This window comes from Trachurus trachurus (assembly GCF_905171665.1).
Source record: "Trachurus trachurus genome assembly, chromosome: 18".
Taxonomy (NCBI): Eukaryota; Metazoa; Chordata; class Actinopteri; order Carangiformes; family Carangidae; genus Trachurus; species Trachurus trachurus.
Genome location: NC_139909.1, coordinates 8,694,193 through 8,709,872, shown reverse-complemented (window position 1 = coordinate 8,709,872; position 15,680 = coordinate 8,694,193). Strand labels below are relative to the sequence as shown.

The 15,680-nt window shown below is 45.5% G+C and overlaps 1 protein-coding gene across 1 annotated transcript in view; it reads right to left on the bottom strand.

Moving 5' to 3' along the window:
• The window catches only part of rnf150b (ring finger protein 150b), a 28,423-nt gene that overhangs the window by 9,931 nt on the left and 2,812 nt on the right, over positions 1 to 15,680 (bottom strand). The window contains exon 2 of the mRNA XM_083993359.1: positions 3,606 to 3,856. Coding sequence (XP_083849485.1) covers positions 3,606 to 3,856 — 251 coding nt within the window. The remainder of the gene's footprint in view (positions 1 to 3,605; positions 3,857 to 15,680) is intronic.

The following is a 15,680-nucleotide window of genomic DNA, read 5'->3' as shown; positions in this document are numbered from 1 at the left end:
CAGCGTCGCTCTGTGGAGTTCCTGAGATCAGTGGTTTCACCTCTTGATAATAAAACACGACGAGCAGCGGCAGCGGCGGCGGCCGTGGCGACGACGGCGCTGTCACTTCAGATCAACGTGTTGACGTTATCTCAACAGACCGCAGAACAAAACTAAAAGCAGCCTCCTCCTCTGGGAGCGTTCAGCTTCTCATGGGTCTGAATCAAACAACAACACAGACTCGTCACACTGACATTAATCCCCTCGCTGTCGCCACGGCAATTAATTATTACACACAAAAAACCCTAACCCACAGTCGCACTTTAAAACACCTCCACCGTTTGTTTGTCACGCTGATTTCTCCCTTTGAGAAGAACCAGCCTGCAGAGTCTCTGTGTCTGTTTCAGTCCGTTGACATGAACTTTAAATAAATAAAACCTTTTTTTACTGACGATCGGTTGCACGGTTGCGCCACATGATCGATGGCGGTGGTTACCAGAGCGACCTGGTTTCTCTGTAAACACCACGGAGAATCTGGGTTGTGTTTATTTGGACACAGACTTCATCATCTGTGTCACGTTCAAGGACCCCGGTTAGCAGGACGTCCTTAAAGCGACAACATCATGGTGGCGACAGAGTGTTTTTTTTAAACTCACACCGAGGTCGTTCAACCTTCCTCATTCAGTTAAAGGGATAGTTCAACATTTTGGCAAATTGGCCCATTGCCATAATCCCTATAGTCATAGCAGTAGGTTTGTTACCTTTAAATTGTCGGTGCAAGCTGTTTTTAGAACGGCGGAGCAGAGCCGTGAGCTGCTCAGAGCTACGCTACAGAGGCTCATTATGGGATTTCTTGGTTTTCCTCATCAAACTCATCAAATACACAATCCAACAACTCCACAACGCTCTGGTGGACAAGTTGTGACCTGCACATTCACCACGCTATGAGATAATAACACAACGTTACCACACAGAGTTGTTTTAGAGGGAAATTCATGCAAAACAGCTGATGTGCGTTGCCTTCAGGGGCAGTTTTTCATCAAGCAGTCTCTGTATTTCCCTCTAAAACAACTCTGTCTGGTAAAGTTGTGTTATTATCTCATAGCGTGGTGAATGTGCAGGTCACAACTTGTCCACCAGAGCGTTGTGGAGTTGTTGGATTGTGTATTTGATGAGTTTGATGAGGGAAACCAAGAAATCCCATGAGCCTCCGTAGTGTAGCTCTGAGCAGCTCGCGACTCTGCTCCGCCGTTCTAAAAATAGCTTGCACCGATAATTAAAGGTAACAAACCTACTGCTATGACTATAGGGATTATTATGGCAATGGGCCAATTTGCCAAAATGTTGAACTATCCCTTTAAGTCAGTTTTTAAAATGTTGTGTAATCAGGAAGCAGGTTGTTTTCTCTGCTCTGTTGGTTAAGTTGCACAAACAGCTGTGGTTTCAAAATGGAAAACTTTATCTGATCGTCTGCTACAAGACGAGACAGCAACGTTATCTACGGTCCTTTGATCGACAGTCGAAGCCGATCCGATCACGACTCATCAGATGTTTCACTTCCTGTCAGCAGAGTGACACCAACTGCAACACCAGAGTTTCTAAGAGTCTGTTCAGCAGCTAAAAGCCTGTAGCTAAAACAGACGTGTGACTGTGAACGCAGCCTTTGGTACAAATTAAACACCACAGTTTTCACACAGACTCGTCCAATAACTTCATTACAATGTGACGGTTTAATCAGATCTAAAAGAAAAGAAAAGAAAACTCCTTGAGGACGACGTCTAATTACATTTTCAATTATATTTTTACTTCAGTCGTCACGTTGAACTCTGGTTTTTTGTTTTTATTGTTCAGTTTGATCTTGTTTTTGTTCAGGTTTGGACTTTTAACATCTCAGGACTCTGACAGAAACAAGTGCTTTTACTTTAACATTGGATTTCAAATCTTTGCTTTTTCGCTGTTTGGTCGCTCTTTTTCAAAATCGCAAGTAGTTCAGAGTATTTGCTTCATATATACGTTATTATTTCACAGCGTGGCAAATGTGCAGGTCGTAACTTCTTCATGAGAGCATTTTGGCGTTGTTGGATTGTGCATTTGAGTTTTGAGCGAAAGGCGAAAGTACCATTTCATTTCATGAGCAGCTCACTTCTCTGCCCCGCTGATCTAAAAATAGCTTGCACCAACAAATAAAGGCAATGAACCTACTGCTATGACTATAGGGATTATGGCAATGGGCCAATTTGCCAAAATGTTGAACTATCCCTTTAACATGAGATTATGGATTACAGAGCATGTTTGTGCTGTAAAAGCAGTCCATGTTTGTCGTGAGACGAAATCTGGGACACGGGGTCAGAGGATCTTGCAGAGGTTGGTTTTCGGACCAAGAGACACGAGGTTGGAGGCAGAGAGGCTCCATTCTTCCAATAACAAGTCATTAAACCATCACAATAAAGAACAAATTAAAGACATGAAACTGCAAAATATTAGGGGGGGAATATTTTGCATCAAAACCATTCATACCGGTGGCGACGCAAATATGCGACAGTCGCAACAATTATAAACAAAGGTTTTGCTTCGTGTTGGGTGGTCCTTCGCCACCACACACACCTACTCGTTGATGATCCCTCACATATTCAACACCGGTTTGCTTACGTTAGCCAGACCTGTTGTCTTTGTAATGTTTGTGTCTCTTTGTCAAACAAGACAGGGTGGTGCAGGGTCACGATGTGCCTCCTTTGATTGGTTGATGCGCTTATTCGCCGGGCAAAAGCTCAGAATCGACCACTCAAAAGAAAATGATGTCTCTTTTTCAAAATTACTTGCAGGAAAAAGAGTTACTCTGAAGCTGTTTAATTGCGGTAAAAATCTTGCATAGTTCCTGTTTAACATCTTAAAAGATCATAAAAGCGTCTGATCCAACATGTTAAAGGGATAGTTCACCCAAAATTCAAATTGCACTCATTATCTACTCACCCTCATGTGGACTAAGGGCTGGGAGAAGTTTCAGAGTCCTCCGTGGCTTCTCTGAGTTACAGGGGGTCTTGGTGTAGCAGTGCATGTCCATATAACGGTTGCAAATGGATACCAACTGTCTTCGTAACAAAAAGACACACCAAAAAACATCCAAATACCTCCATGCTGCTCGTATGTAATGTCCGTCTTGTATTGACGTGCTGAAATGCGAAATTGGCCCAAAAAAGATGAAATAAGTGTAGCGGAAGCTCCTCTTCCTGGTTCGTCAAATTTGGACGAACCAGGAAGAGGAGTTTCGAGAAGCTTCCACTACAAAACAAGCTTGAAATATAGACTTATTTAATTTTTTTCCGGACAATTTCGCATTTCGGGGCTTCAATACAAGACGGACATTACATACGAGCAGCATGGAGGTATTTGGATGTTTTTTGGTGTGTCTTTTTGTTACGAAGACAGTTGGTATCCATTTGCAACCGTTATATGGACATGCACTGCTACACCAAGACCCCCTGTAACTCAGAGAAGCCACGGAGGACTCTGAAACTTCTCCCAGCCCTTAGTCCACATGAGGGGGAGTAGATAATGAGTGATGAAATTTGAATTTTGGGTGAACTATCCCTTTAAAGGTGGTTTCTGTGACGCGGTGGACCACCCACCTGGTTGCGGTCGCGGGCGTTGGCGTATCTGAACCTCTGGATGTAGTAGAAGACGAGCCAGGCCAGGGAGATGATCATGAGCACGATGAAGGAGATGGAGACGAACACCACCGACGTCCGGCTCACGTACTTCTGCAGGTTCCTCGTCCCGATGGTGATCGTCATGGTGACCGTCACGTTGCGCTCCAGCAGCAGCGCCACCTCGCGGCCCTTCGGCTCCGGGATCATGATGGCGATGACCTCACCCGTACCTGGAGGAGGGAGGAGGGAGGAGGGAGGAGGAGAGAAACCTGTTGAGTAGTTTGTTTATCACACACACACACACACACTTCCATCGCCTGTTCATCTTTGCTTCCTGAATCCCCATCGCTATGACAACCAGCTCCTCGCCCACCCACCCACACACCCACCCACGGGAGAAACACTTGCTAAAAATACACACCGTCAACCCCGACGTGATGGATTCAGACCGTCTCTCCACCGTGAAGATGAAACACAACGACGTCAAAGCTCCTTATATATAACGCTTCACAAATTAGTTGATCTGCACCAACAGATCAGTTATTGACGATAATCAATCATAATAAACACCTTTTTGTTTTTTAATTTTATATATTTATTGAACCAGGACAGTGCAATCTGATCAACACATCAGTTTCTACATCTATGTAATGGATAATGTTCATCTGTCGTCCCTGGTTGTTGGTAAAAGTTGAAACGATGAATAGAAATTAAACAGATTTTAAACATGACGTTTGCTAAGTTGACTTTAAAAAAAATGTGTATTTTTGTTGCCGGTATAAAATTGTGGGATTGACAAAGAAAGGAATTAAAAATCTGTATAATCATATCTCAGTTTAAGAAGATGTTTAAAAGAGAAAAGAATTGTGCTTAAAGATAGTTAAAGATAGACGAATTATGTGTCTTACCAGTAGGTTTGTTACCTTTAATTGTCGGTGCAAGCTATTTTTAGAACGGTGGAGCAGAGCCGTGAGCTGCTCAGAGCTACGCTACGGAGGCTAATGGGATTTCTTGGTTTCCCTCATCAAACTCATCAAATACACAATCCAAGAACTCCAAAACGCTCTGGTGGACAAGTTGCATCAACGGTTTTGCATGAATTAGCCTCGAAAACAACTCCACCAGAGCGTTGTGGAGTTGTTGGATTGTGTATTTGATGAGTTTGATGATGAGGGAAACAAAGAAATCCCATGAGCCTCCGTAGCGTAGCTCTGAGCAGCTCACGGCTCTGCTCCGCCGTTCTAAAAATAGCTTGCACCGACAATTAAAGGTAACGAACCTACTGCCATGACTATAGGGATTATGGCAATGGGCCAATTTGCCAAAATGTTGAACTATCCCTTTAATGCTAATGTATTTATAACTATAGGTATCATACGTTTTTCTTCTTTCTGCTCCTTTCCATTCATGGTGTTATGTGGACAAAGAAAGAAAAGGAGAAAAGTTATCATATGTAATCATGTAATATAATGCATGTAATCCATGAATGGAGAAGAAGAAGTCGAAGGAATTCAGGATGTGTTGGTTGAAGGTCGGATTCTGCAGCTGGAAACGATTCGGCGTCTTGCTCAAGGACACGTCAGCAGAGCCGTGAACTCCTCCTCCTCCTCCTCCTCTGAGCTACATCACAACACCGACCTTCAACAAACACAAACACACACTCTGTACAAGCCCGAGGTGTGTGTGTGTGTCTGTGTGTGTGTGTGTGTGTAGATCTGAGGTTCTCCTTGTGACCGAGGCCTGACTCATTTCACCCCAAAGCTTCAGTTTCACAAGTTAAAGTTTAATTCTCAGATCTATTTTTTCTTAATGTTTAACTCACAAACTGTTTTTTAAAGATCTGGTTTAAAGCTGTAAATTCACTGGGAGGAAAAAAAAAAAAAAAAGATTCCTTTGTTAGTTAGTTGCAAACGGGTGCCGGAGGAATGAGTCGTCGCCGTGTCGACACAAGTTTACAATAAATCAGTCACACACACACGTGGAGAGGCGGCGGCGACAGGGTGGTGATTAACTACAGAGATGTTTCCACAGAAGTGAGAGTGTGTGTGTGTGTGTTTCTGCAGGAAACAGGTTGGACAAACTCCCCCGAGGCCAGAACTGAACTCCCTTCAAACCCAACAACACACACACACACACACACACACACACACAGAGAGAGAAACACACACACTCTAACAAATCGATTAGTCTCTGCCTAAAAATAAATCCCATGGGATCAATGTGAAACAAACACTTGAACTTCTATAGTTGAGAGGATCCACAACGTAAACAACAGGCTGCTGTTCACTCCGGACCTTTTATTTTTGTCGCTGTCGCTCGTGTCGCTCCAAAGAAATCGCTGTCACTTAGCTGCAGTCGCTCGTCAATTTGGCACAGTTCAACAGATCGCTCTAATGACGTCATTCGAGCGATTCCAGTGAATTTCACCTCGCCCGGAGTCGCTCTGTTCTTCCCGTTTGTATTGGTCCAGCACTAGAGATGCACCGATACAGTTTTTTCCGATCCAATCCGATACCGATACCTGGGATGAACGTATCGGCCGATACCCGATACCGATTTGATACTACTGTTGAATGAATGAACCGTATACCTCGCCATGTGAGTGAAGGCATCAGGCTTGACATAAACATTTAGCCTTGTTAAAAACAGGTAACAATTTAACACAGATATAAATGTACTTAATATTATTTATTAACAAATAACAAGTGTACATTAGCAGCAAAAAGAAATAAATAACACTAGATCGCTGTAACTGTATTGCTGTGTATGATATTAATAAAAAAGAATATTGTTATGTTGTTGAATAATGTTATGTCATGTTATGTTATGCTATCTTATGTTATCTTATGTCATGCATAGACACGTGCATACACACGCATACACACTTACGCACCCACCCATATACACACACACACACACACACACACACGTAATGAGTCTCTTGTCATCTTGTTTGTCTATCACTGTCACTGTCTTGTCTTGTTTACTGCACGTAAAATAAAAAATAAAAAATAAATGACTGGATCGGCCTCACTCATCCGATATCCGATCCAGCTAATTAGTGAATATCGGAGCCGATATCCGATCCGGTCCAGCACAGCTGACATTGTCCCACAAGCGCCGTGCAACGTCAGGCCGGCTTTGCTCTGCCGGACCGGCGGAGTTGTATTACGTTTCATACGTTTCCATGATTTCAGTAGTTGTCATAGTTACAACTAATTACGGCAGCCAATCAGCGCTGAGCAACAAGCGACTGACGGCCGGAGAGTTGGGATTTCTCATCTCGAGCGACAGAGTGATTTCTCGGAGCCCCAAACGCTCAGTCGCTCATTTGCATTGATTTACTATGTAAACTCCTCGCCAGCGACAAGAATAAAAGGTCCGGTGTGAACGCACCTTCACTCTCTCACTCTCAGGTTCCTCACCCTCAGGTTCTCCACTCTCAAGTTCTTTACTCTCTCACTCTCAGGTTCCTCACTCTCTCACCCTCAGATTTCTCCTCCATCAGGTCACCAGCATATCTCTCCCCCTCTCTCTCTCTCTCCCTCTGAGCAGAGGAATGATGAAACCAGCTGATTCTACGCTCTACGTGGATTAACTCTCTTTGACGGGTGAAAAGCCGACCGGGCGACGACGCTGAGCTCTGGACTCACTGGTCCGACCGGCCACAGCAGAGCAGAGCTGCAGACACAGACTTCATCTATAACATGTTAAAACATCCCAGATAAAGAGGCAATAAAAGAATAAATCAAATCAATCAGCAGCAGACAATTTGATTTGTTCTGATCAGTTAAAGGGATAGTTCACTCAAAATTGAAATTTCAATTACTCATTATCTACTCACCCTCATGTGGACTAAGGGCTGGGAGAGGTTTCAGAGTCCTCCGTGCCTTCTCTGAGTTACAGCAGGGCTCTGTGCAGCACTGCATGTCCATATGATGGTTGAGAACGGAGCTCACTTTTCTTCGTCCAAAAAGACACACCAAGAAACATCCAAATACCTCCATGCTGCTCGTATGTAACGTCCGTCTTGTATTGAAGCCCCAACATGAGAAATTGTTCCGAAAAAAATTAAACAAGTCTATATTTTAAGCTTGTTTGTAACGGAAGCTCCCAGTGTCTCAGTTCACTGCTCTGCCTGTCTGTGCAAATCTCGCAGGATTTGCATTGACACCCAGTTCACAGCTGGGCTTATTTAATTTTTTTCAGTGTCAGGGCTTCAATACAAGAGGGACATTACAGACGAGCACTATGGAGGTATTTGGATGTTTTTTGGTGTCTTTTTGGACGAAGAAAACTGAGCTCCGTTCGCTACCGTCATATGGACATGCAGTGCTGCACGGAGCCCCGCTGTAACTCAGAGAAGCCACGGAGGACTCTGAAACTTCTCCCAGCCCTTAGTCGACATGAGGGTGAGTAGATAAATGAGTGAAATTTCAATTTTGAGTGAACTATCCCTTTAATCAATAATGAACTGATAGATCGTCTGAGCTTCGGCAGCGACAGCAGAGACACGAGCAGCAGCAGCAGCAGCAGCTCTGTACAGTTATGTAAGAGACGGCGTCCAGGTCAGAGGAGGACGAGGCCTCACACACATTTTCACAATCAGATCAACCGAACTAACGTCGTTTTTTTCTTAACGAGTCTAAAATAAAATTCACGTTTTAACCAACAACAATCGGAGGTGGAGGAGTCAGAAAGAGAATTATTATCAGATAAAATAAAGTTAATCCTTTATTTACTGTGTCGAGACTGAGAATCAGCTCTGATCGAGCTCACTACTATTAATTAATTAGATCAGTGCAGTAATCATCACTCAGCAGCTGTGAAAGATTTAGCTTTCTAGTCTGTGATTTTGACTCGAATTTAACATTATAAACTTTATTTATAAAGCTGATTTCACACACGAGATGTAGCTCAATAAAAATGTGATCGTAAAATAAAATGAGGACGAATCAAATGAGATAATTAAAGACAGAAGATGATGTGAACAGACACGAGTGAGAATAATAAAAAGCCAAATTAGATCGATTGATTTCCAGCTGTTGTGAGGATGTTACGAGGAAGAATCTGACCGAGTGACTTCATCACAGCTGGACGGACAGATGTGATGTGTTCGAGTGCAGCTCGTCATCATTTCTTTAAAAGAATTAAAGTCGTAGGAAAAAGTTTCTGGCTCCGACTCCACGTTTAAAACCTGTTTGTGTTTGTTTTTTTATTAAAATGGAGAAAAAATCAACTAATTAACCAGAAGTTAATGAGAAACACTGTGGATCTGGATCAGACTGGAGATCCTCTCTCCTCTCTCCTTTCCTGTCTCCTCTCTCCTTTCCTGTCTCCTCTCTCCTCTCCTGTCTCCTCTCTCCTTTCCTGTCTCCTCTCTCCTTTCCTGTCTCCTCTCTCCTCTCTCCTGTCTCCTCCCTCCTCTCCTCTGTCTCCTCCCTCCTCTCCTATCTCCTCCCTCCTCTCCTATCTCCTCTCTCCTCTCCTGTCTCCTTCCTCCTCTCCTGTCTCCTCTCTCCTGTCTCCTCTCTCCTCACATGTCTTCTCTCTCCTCTCCTGTCTCCTCTCCTGTCTCCTCTCTCCTCTCTCCTTTCCTGTCTCCTCCCTCCTCTCTCCTTTCCTGTCTCCTCTCTCCTCTCTCCTGTCTCCTCCCTCCTCTCCTATCTCCTCCCTCCTCTCCTGTCTCCTCTCTCCTCTCCTGTCTCCTTCCTCCTCTCCTGTCTCCTCTCTCCTCACATGTCTTCTCTCTCCTCTCCTGTCTCCTCTCTCCTCTCCTGTCTCCTCCCTCCTGTCTCCTTTCCTGTCTCCTCCCTCCTCTCCTGTCTCCTCTCCTCTCTCCTCTCTCCTCTCCTGTCTCCTCCCTCCTTTCCTGTCTCCTCTCTCCTCTCCTGTCTCCTCCCTCCTCTCCTGTCTCCTCTCTCCTCTCCTGTCTCCTCTCTCCTTTCCTGTCTCCTCTCTCCTCTCCTGTCTCCTCTCTCCTTTCCTGTCTCCTCCCTCCTCTCCTGTCTCCTCCCTCCTCTCCTGTCTCCTCCCTCCTCTCTCCTTTCCTGTCTCCTCCCTCCTCTCCTGTCTCCTCCCTCCTCTCTCCTCTCCTGTCTCCTCTCTCCTCCCTCCTCTCCTATCTCCTCTCTCCTCTCCTGTCTCCTCTCTCCTCTCCTGTCTCCTTCCTCCTCTCCTGTCTCCTCTCTCCTCACATGTCTTCTCTCTCCTCTCCTGTCTCCTCTCTCCTCTCCTGTCTCCTCCCTCCTGTCTCCTTTCCTGTCTCCTCCCTCCTCTCCTGTCTCCTCTCCTCTCTCCTCTCTCCTCTCCTGTCTCCTCCCTCCTTTCCTGTCTCCTCTCTCCTCTCCTGTCTCCTCCCTCCTCTCCTGTCTCCTCTCTCCTCTCCTGTCTCCTCTCTCCTTTCCTGTCTCCTCTCTCCTCTCCTGTCTCCTCTCTCCTTTCCTGTCTCCTCCCTCCTCTCCTGTCTCCTCCCTCCTCTCCTGTCTCCTCCCTCCTCTCTCCTTTCCTGTCTCCTCCCTCCTCTCCTGTCTCCTCCCTCCTCTCTCCTCTCCTGTCTCCTCTCTCCTCCCTCCTCTCCTATCTCCTCTCTCCTCTCCTTTCTTGTCTCCTCTCTCCTCTCTCGTCTCCTCTCTCCTCTCCTCTCCTGTCTCCTCCCTCCTCTCCTGTCTCCTCCCTCCTCTCTCCTCTCCTGTCTCCTCCCTCCTCTCCTGTCTCCTCTCTCCTCTCTCCTTTCCTGTCTCCTCTCTCCTCTCTCGTCTCCTCTCTCGTCTCCTCCCTCCTCTCCTGTCTCCTCTCCTGTCTCCTCTCTCCTCCCCTGTCCCCTCTCTCCTTTCCTGTCTCCTCTCCTGTCTCCTCTCTCGTCTCCTCTCTCGTCTCCTCCCTCCTCTCCTGTCTCCTCTCCTGTCTCCTCTCTCCTCTCCTGTCTCCTCCCTCCTCTCCTGTCTCCTCTCCTTTCTTGTCTCCTCTCTCCTCCCCTGTCTCCTCTCTCCTCTCCTGTCTCCTCCCTCCTCTCCTGTCTCCTCTCCTGTCTCCTCTCTCTTCTCCTGTCTCCTCTCTCCTCTCCTGTCTCCTCTCTCCTCTCCTTTCTTGTCTCCTCTCTCCTCTCTCGTCTCCTCTCTCCTCTCCTCTCCTGTCTCCTCTCCTCCCTCCTCTCTCCTCTCCTTTCTTGTCTCCTCTCTCCTCCCCTGTCTCCTCTCTCCTCTCTCGTCTCCTCTCCTCTCCTGTCTCCTCTCCTCCCTCCTCTCTCCTCTCCTGTCTCCTCTCTCCTCTCCTCTCCTGTTTCCTCCCCTGTCTCCTCTCTCCTCTCTCGTCTCCTCCCTCCTCTCCTGTCTCCTCTCTCCTCTCCTCCCTCCTCTCTCCTCTCCTGTCTCCTCTCTCCTCTCCTCTCCTGTTTCCTCCCCTGTCTCCTCTCTCCTCTCCTGTCTCCTCCCTGCTCTCCTCTCTCCTCTCCTCTCTCGTCTCCTCCCTCCTCTCCTGTCTCCTCTCCTTTCTTGTCTCCTCTCCTGTCTCCTCTCTCCTCCCCTGTCTCCTCTCTCCTCTCCTCTCCTCTCTCGTCTCCTCCCTCCTCTCCTGTCTCCTCTCCTTTCTTGTCTCCTCTCCTGTCTCCTCTCTCCTCCCCTGTCTCCTCTCTCCTCTCCTGTCTCCTCTCCTCTCTCCTCTCCTGTCTCCTCTCTCCTCTCCTCTCCTGTTTCCTCCCCTGTCTCCTCTCTCCTCTCCTTTCTCGTCTCCTCCCTCCTCTCCTGTCTCCTCTCCTGTCTCCTCTCTCGCCTCCTCTCTCCTCCCCTGTCCCCTCTCTCCTTTCCCGTCTCCTCTCTCCTCTCCTCTCTCGTCTCCTCCCTCCTCTCCTGTCTCCTCTCTCGCCTCCTCTCTCCTCTCCTGTCTCCTCTCTCGCCTCCTCTCTCCTCTCTCCTCTCTCGTCCCCTCTCTCCTCTCCTGTCTCCTCCCCTGTCTCCTCCCTCCTCTCCTGTCTCCTTTCCTGTCTCCTCTCTCCTCTCCTGTCTCATCTCCTCTCCTGTCTCCTCCCTCCTCTCCTCTCTCCTCTCCTGTCTCCTCTCTCGTCCCCTCTCTCCTCTCCTGTCTCCTCCCCTGTCTCCTCCCTCCTCTCCTGTCTCCTTTCCTGTCTCCTCTCTCCTCTCCTGTCTCATCTCTCCTCTCCTGTCTCCTCCCCTGTCTCCTCCCTCCTCTCCTGTCTCCTTTCCTGTCTCCTCTCTCCTCTCCTGTCTCATCTCTCCTCTCCTGTCTCCTCCCCTGTCTCCTCCCTCCTCTCCTGTCTCCTTTCCTGTCTCCTCTCTCCTTTCCTGTCTCCTCTCTCCTCTCCTGTCTCATCTCTCCTCTCCTGTCTCCTCCCTCCTCTCCTCTCTCCTCTCCTGTCTCCTCTCTCGTCCCCTCTCTCCTCTCCTGTCTCCTCCCCTGTCTCCTCCCTCCTCTCCTGTCTCCTTTCCTGTCTCCTCTCTCCTCTCCTGTCTCATCTCTCCTCTCCTGTCTCCTCCCCTGTCTCCTCCCTCCTCTCCTGTCTCCTTTCCTGTCTCCTCTCTCCTCTCCTGTCTCATCTCTCCTCTCCTGTCTCCTCTCCTGTCTCCTCCCTCCTCTCCTCTCTCCTCTCCTGTCTCCTCTCTCCTCTCCTGTCTCATCTCTCCTCTCCTGTCTCCTCCCTCCTCCCTCCTGTCTCCTCTCACCTCCTGGATCTGGATCAGACTGTTGCAGGGGTCGACAATATAAATGGCCCGGTGGCCTGGACGTACTTTTCAAACCGTCAGGGCCACCAGAACGCTCCAAACACGTGAAAATAATGCCTTGAAAAAAAATATAACATGTAAATAAATAAATCTAATTTCACATTAAATCCCTGTGGTTTGAAATGATAACTGTCAAATCGTCTTGGTAATTAGTGCTAAGAGATCCAATGAGTCAGTTTTGCACCAATCTGTGGAAACAGCCTAAACGTGAATGAATGAGAACAACAGTTGTATCATTGAACTACTTGGAGGATAAAAGTAATGACTACATAACTTCATGTTTGTGTTGAGGCATATTTACCATTTTAACTCTCTTTTTACTTCATTGTTAAACCACAGTGGAGGCTAAATACTGTACAAGTCTAATGTGAAACAGTTATTTATTTATTAAATAAAGTAGCCTGATGAATTTAGAAGCACTTTTTTTGTCCTTCTTAAACCGTGGTATCGAATAATTGTCAAGAATCGTGGAAATTTACTAGTATTGGTATCGGTATATAAGAAAGTTCCAGCCTCGATGGCGAGACCGCAGGAATTGGCTGGGATATGTTGTTTTTCGTTAATATGGGGATCGATACCTATAGGACGAATCGCCTTGTTGTTTACAACTACTTCCGGGTAGAAAACCAGCATTCGAACAATAGTGACGGACGAGAGTTTCGCTATATATATCTACTTTTTCATGTCACTATATCGCCGTTTAGACTAATCTTATGTTTGTAAAGTCTATAAAACCAATGATTAGACAAACATTACTATTTACGTGTGCACATTTTTGTAATTAGTCATGGTTATCAGAGATTAGCTGGGCTAACGGTTAGGCTACCTGTTTAACTTAACTTTAATAACTCAGTGACTCAATAAACGGTCCATGAAAAAATATTTTCTCCAGCGGATATCTGAGTTCCAACATGACTGAGCTAACTGGAGTAGTTTCATGTCGTGTCCCACAACGGGAGGGTTTTAACAGCTGACGTCCTGCTGTTAGCTTAGCTACCGCCGTTAGCTTAGCTGCTGTTAGCTGTCCCTGTCAGCTGCAGCCACTGATGCTTTCTAGACACCGTGATTCCCCCCAACTGAATAAATACAACACATAGCAACACAAAACACACACACAGAAATAGTAATGTTTCTTCCATCATTTCAGATTTGTCTAAACAGTGATACGGCGTGAAAAATATGATATATATAGCTAAACTCTCGTTTGTTACTATTGATCTCATTCAAATTACGTGCTGGTTTTCTACCCGGAAGTAGAATGTAAACAACAAGGCGATTCGGTCTATTGTCCTGGGCCAGTAGTTAGAATGGTGGGGCCAGTGATCTTCAAAAGCAAATTTCCCTTATTGTCTACCCCTGTGTGGATCCTCTCTCCTCTCTCCTTTCCTCTCTCCTCTCTCCTCCCTCATCTCCTGTCTCCTCTCTCCTCTCCTCTCCTTTCCTGTCTCCTCCCTCCTGGATCTAGATCAGACTGTTAATCTGGATCAGACTGGATCTGGACCAGACCGTGGATCTAGATCAGACTGGATCTAGATCCTGATCTGGTCCAGTTTCTGGGTCAGGTGACATCACGTCAACACCGGCGTCCAATCACAGGTTTCCATGGAGTTCATCAGGGACGTGAAGCTCCGGCATGAGAAAGTCCACTTTAAGTAAACACATGGAGCGACTGCGTGTGTGTGTGTGTGTGTGTGTGTGTGTGTGTGTGTGTGTGTCTCTCTGTCCGTCCCTGAACTGGTTTCCAGCTGTGAGTGAAACATCTGGGAGTCAGTCGGCCTCCTCCCTCAGCAGCAGCCGTGTGGAAACACAACAACCGTGTTTCTGCTGCTCAGTCGCTTCGTTACGTAACTCCACGTCACATGACGGAGTTTCTCTGAGCGGAGACGAGGCTGCAGCGGGTCTGGGAGTCCCTGCTCCCCCGTAACCACGACTACAGCAGCAGCAACATCTCGACTAACATGCGAATAAATGAATAAATAAAAACAAAGACGAAGCTGTGTGTGTGTGTGTGTCGTCGTTATTGATCAGTCTGCTGATCGGTTTCCAAACTGGTCCCTTCACACTTGTGTAAAAAGACAAAGCAGCCAATTTATTATTCATCATGATTATTAATTATCCATAATCCCGATTTAGCTTTCAGCCGCCTACACAGTTTGTCTTATTTAGGTACACGGAAGATTTTTAATTAAATTCCTCAGCTCTCACTGAAGCAAATTCACTCACTCACTCTGAATATCTGAGTGATATTTCCTGATTTCAGCTTCTAGAAATTGAGATTTTCCTGCTTTTTGTGAATGATTTTAAACATTTTTCACTATTTTATAACACGACACGCACCAATATGACAAAAAAAATTTAAAAAATTAAAATTTAGATGCAGGCTCCTGGATTTAAAATCACATTTATCCCACCGACCGACTGCAGCCAAATAAACACTGTCTGCAAATGTTTTTATCTTGTTTAACAACAAACTCTGTTAAAATTTAAGAGAATCCTCTTTATAGTGATGCACAAAACAGAAAAACATCAGCTCTCTGCGAAGAATCTGTTAAAATTTAACTAAAACCCATTAGTTAATAATTGAAATAACTCACTGCTGCATGTGCAAATAAATCATGAACTGATTTATCTTGTTAAACAAACTATAAAATTGAAGAAAATCCTCTTTATAATGATGCACGAGGAAGAAAAACACCAGCTCTCTGTGAATCTGTTAAAATGCGACTACAACCATAACTTGGCTTTTTAAAAGGTGCTATATAAATTGAAGGTATTATTATTTTTCATAATAATGTGTTTAGCTTTTAATTTTGTAGTTTTTTTTGTATTATTATATTATTGTAGTCTTTCTACTTTTATACTTAGTGGTATATCTCTTATGTTGGCATTTGTGATATGGACGACAAAGAAATAATGTGCAAATGGCATGAATTTTGCATTCATGTGACATCTGCGACAGTGTTAGATAATATAAACATGAACCCACTGGTTCTTGGACCTTATCAGCTGTCAAACTGCACATTAATCCCAGGTCAAATGTTTCATCTTGTTCAACAAACTCTATAAAATTGAAGAAAATCCTCTTTATAATGATGCACCGAGACAGAAACACATCAGCTCTCTGTGAATCTGTTAAAATATGACATGTAAAGGGAACTTAGAAAGATAAATTGAAGTTATTATTATTATTATTATTATATAACGATTGAAATAACTCACCACAACACCACAGACTACAATATTAGTTTAAGGAAATGCACACATATGACATCCCATAATTTAAATGACAGCGTTAGATAATGTGAACATTAACCCA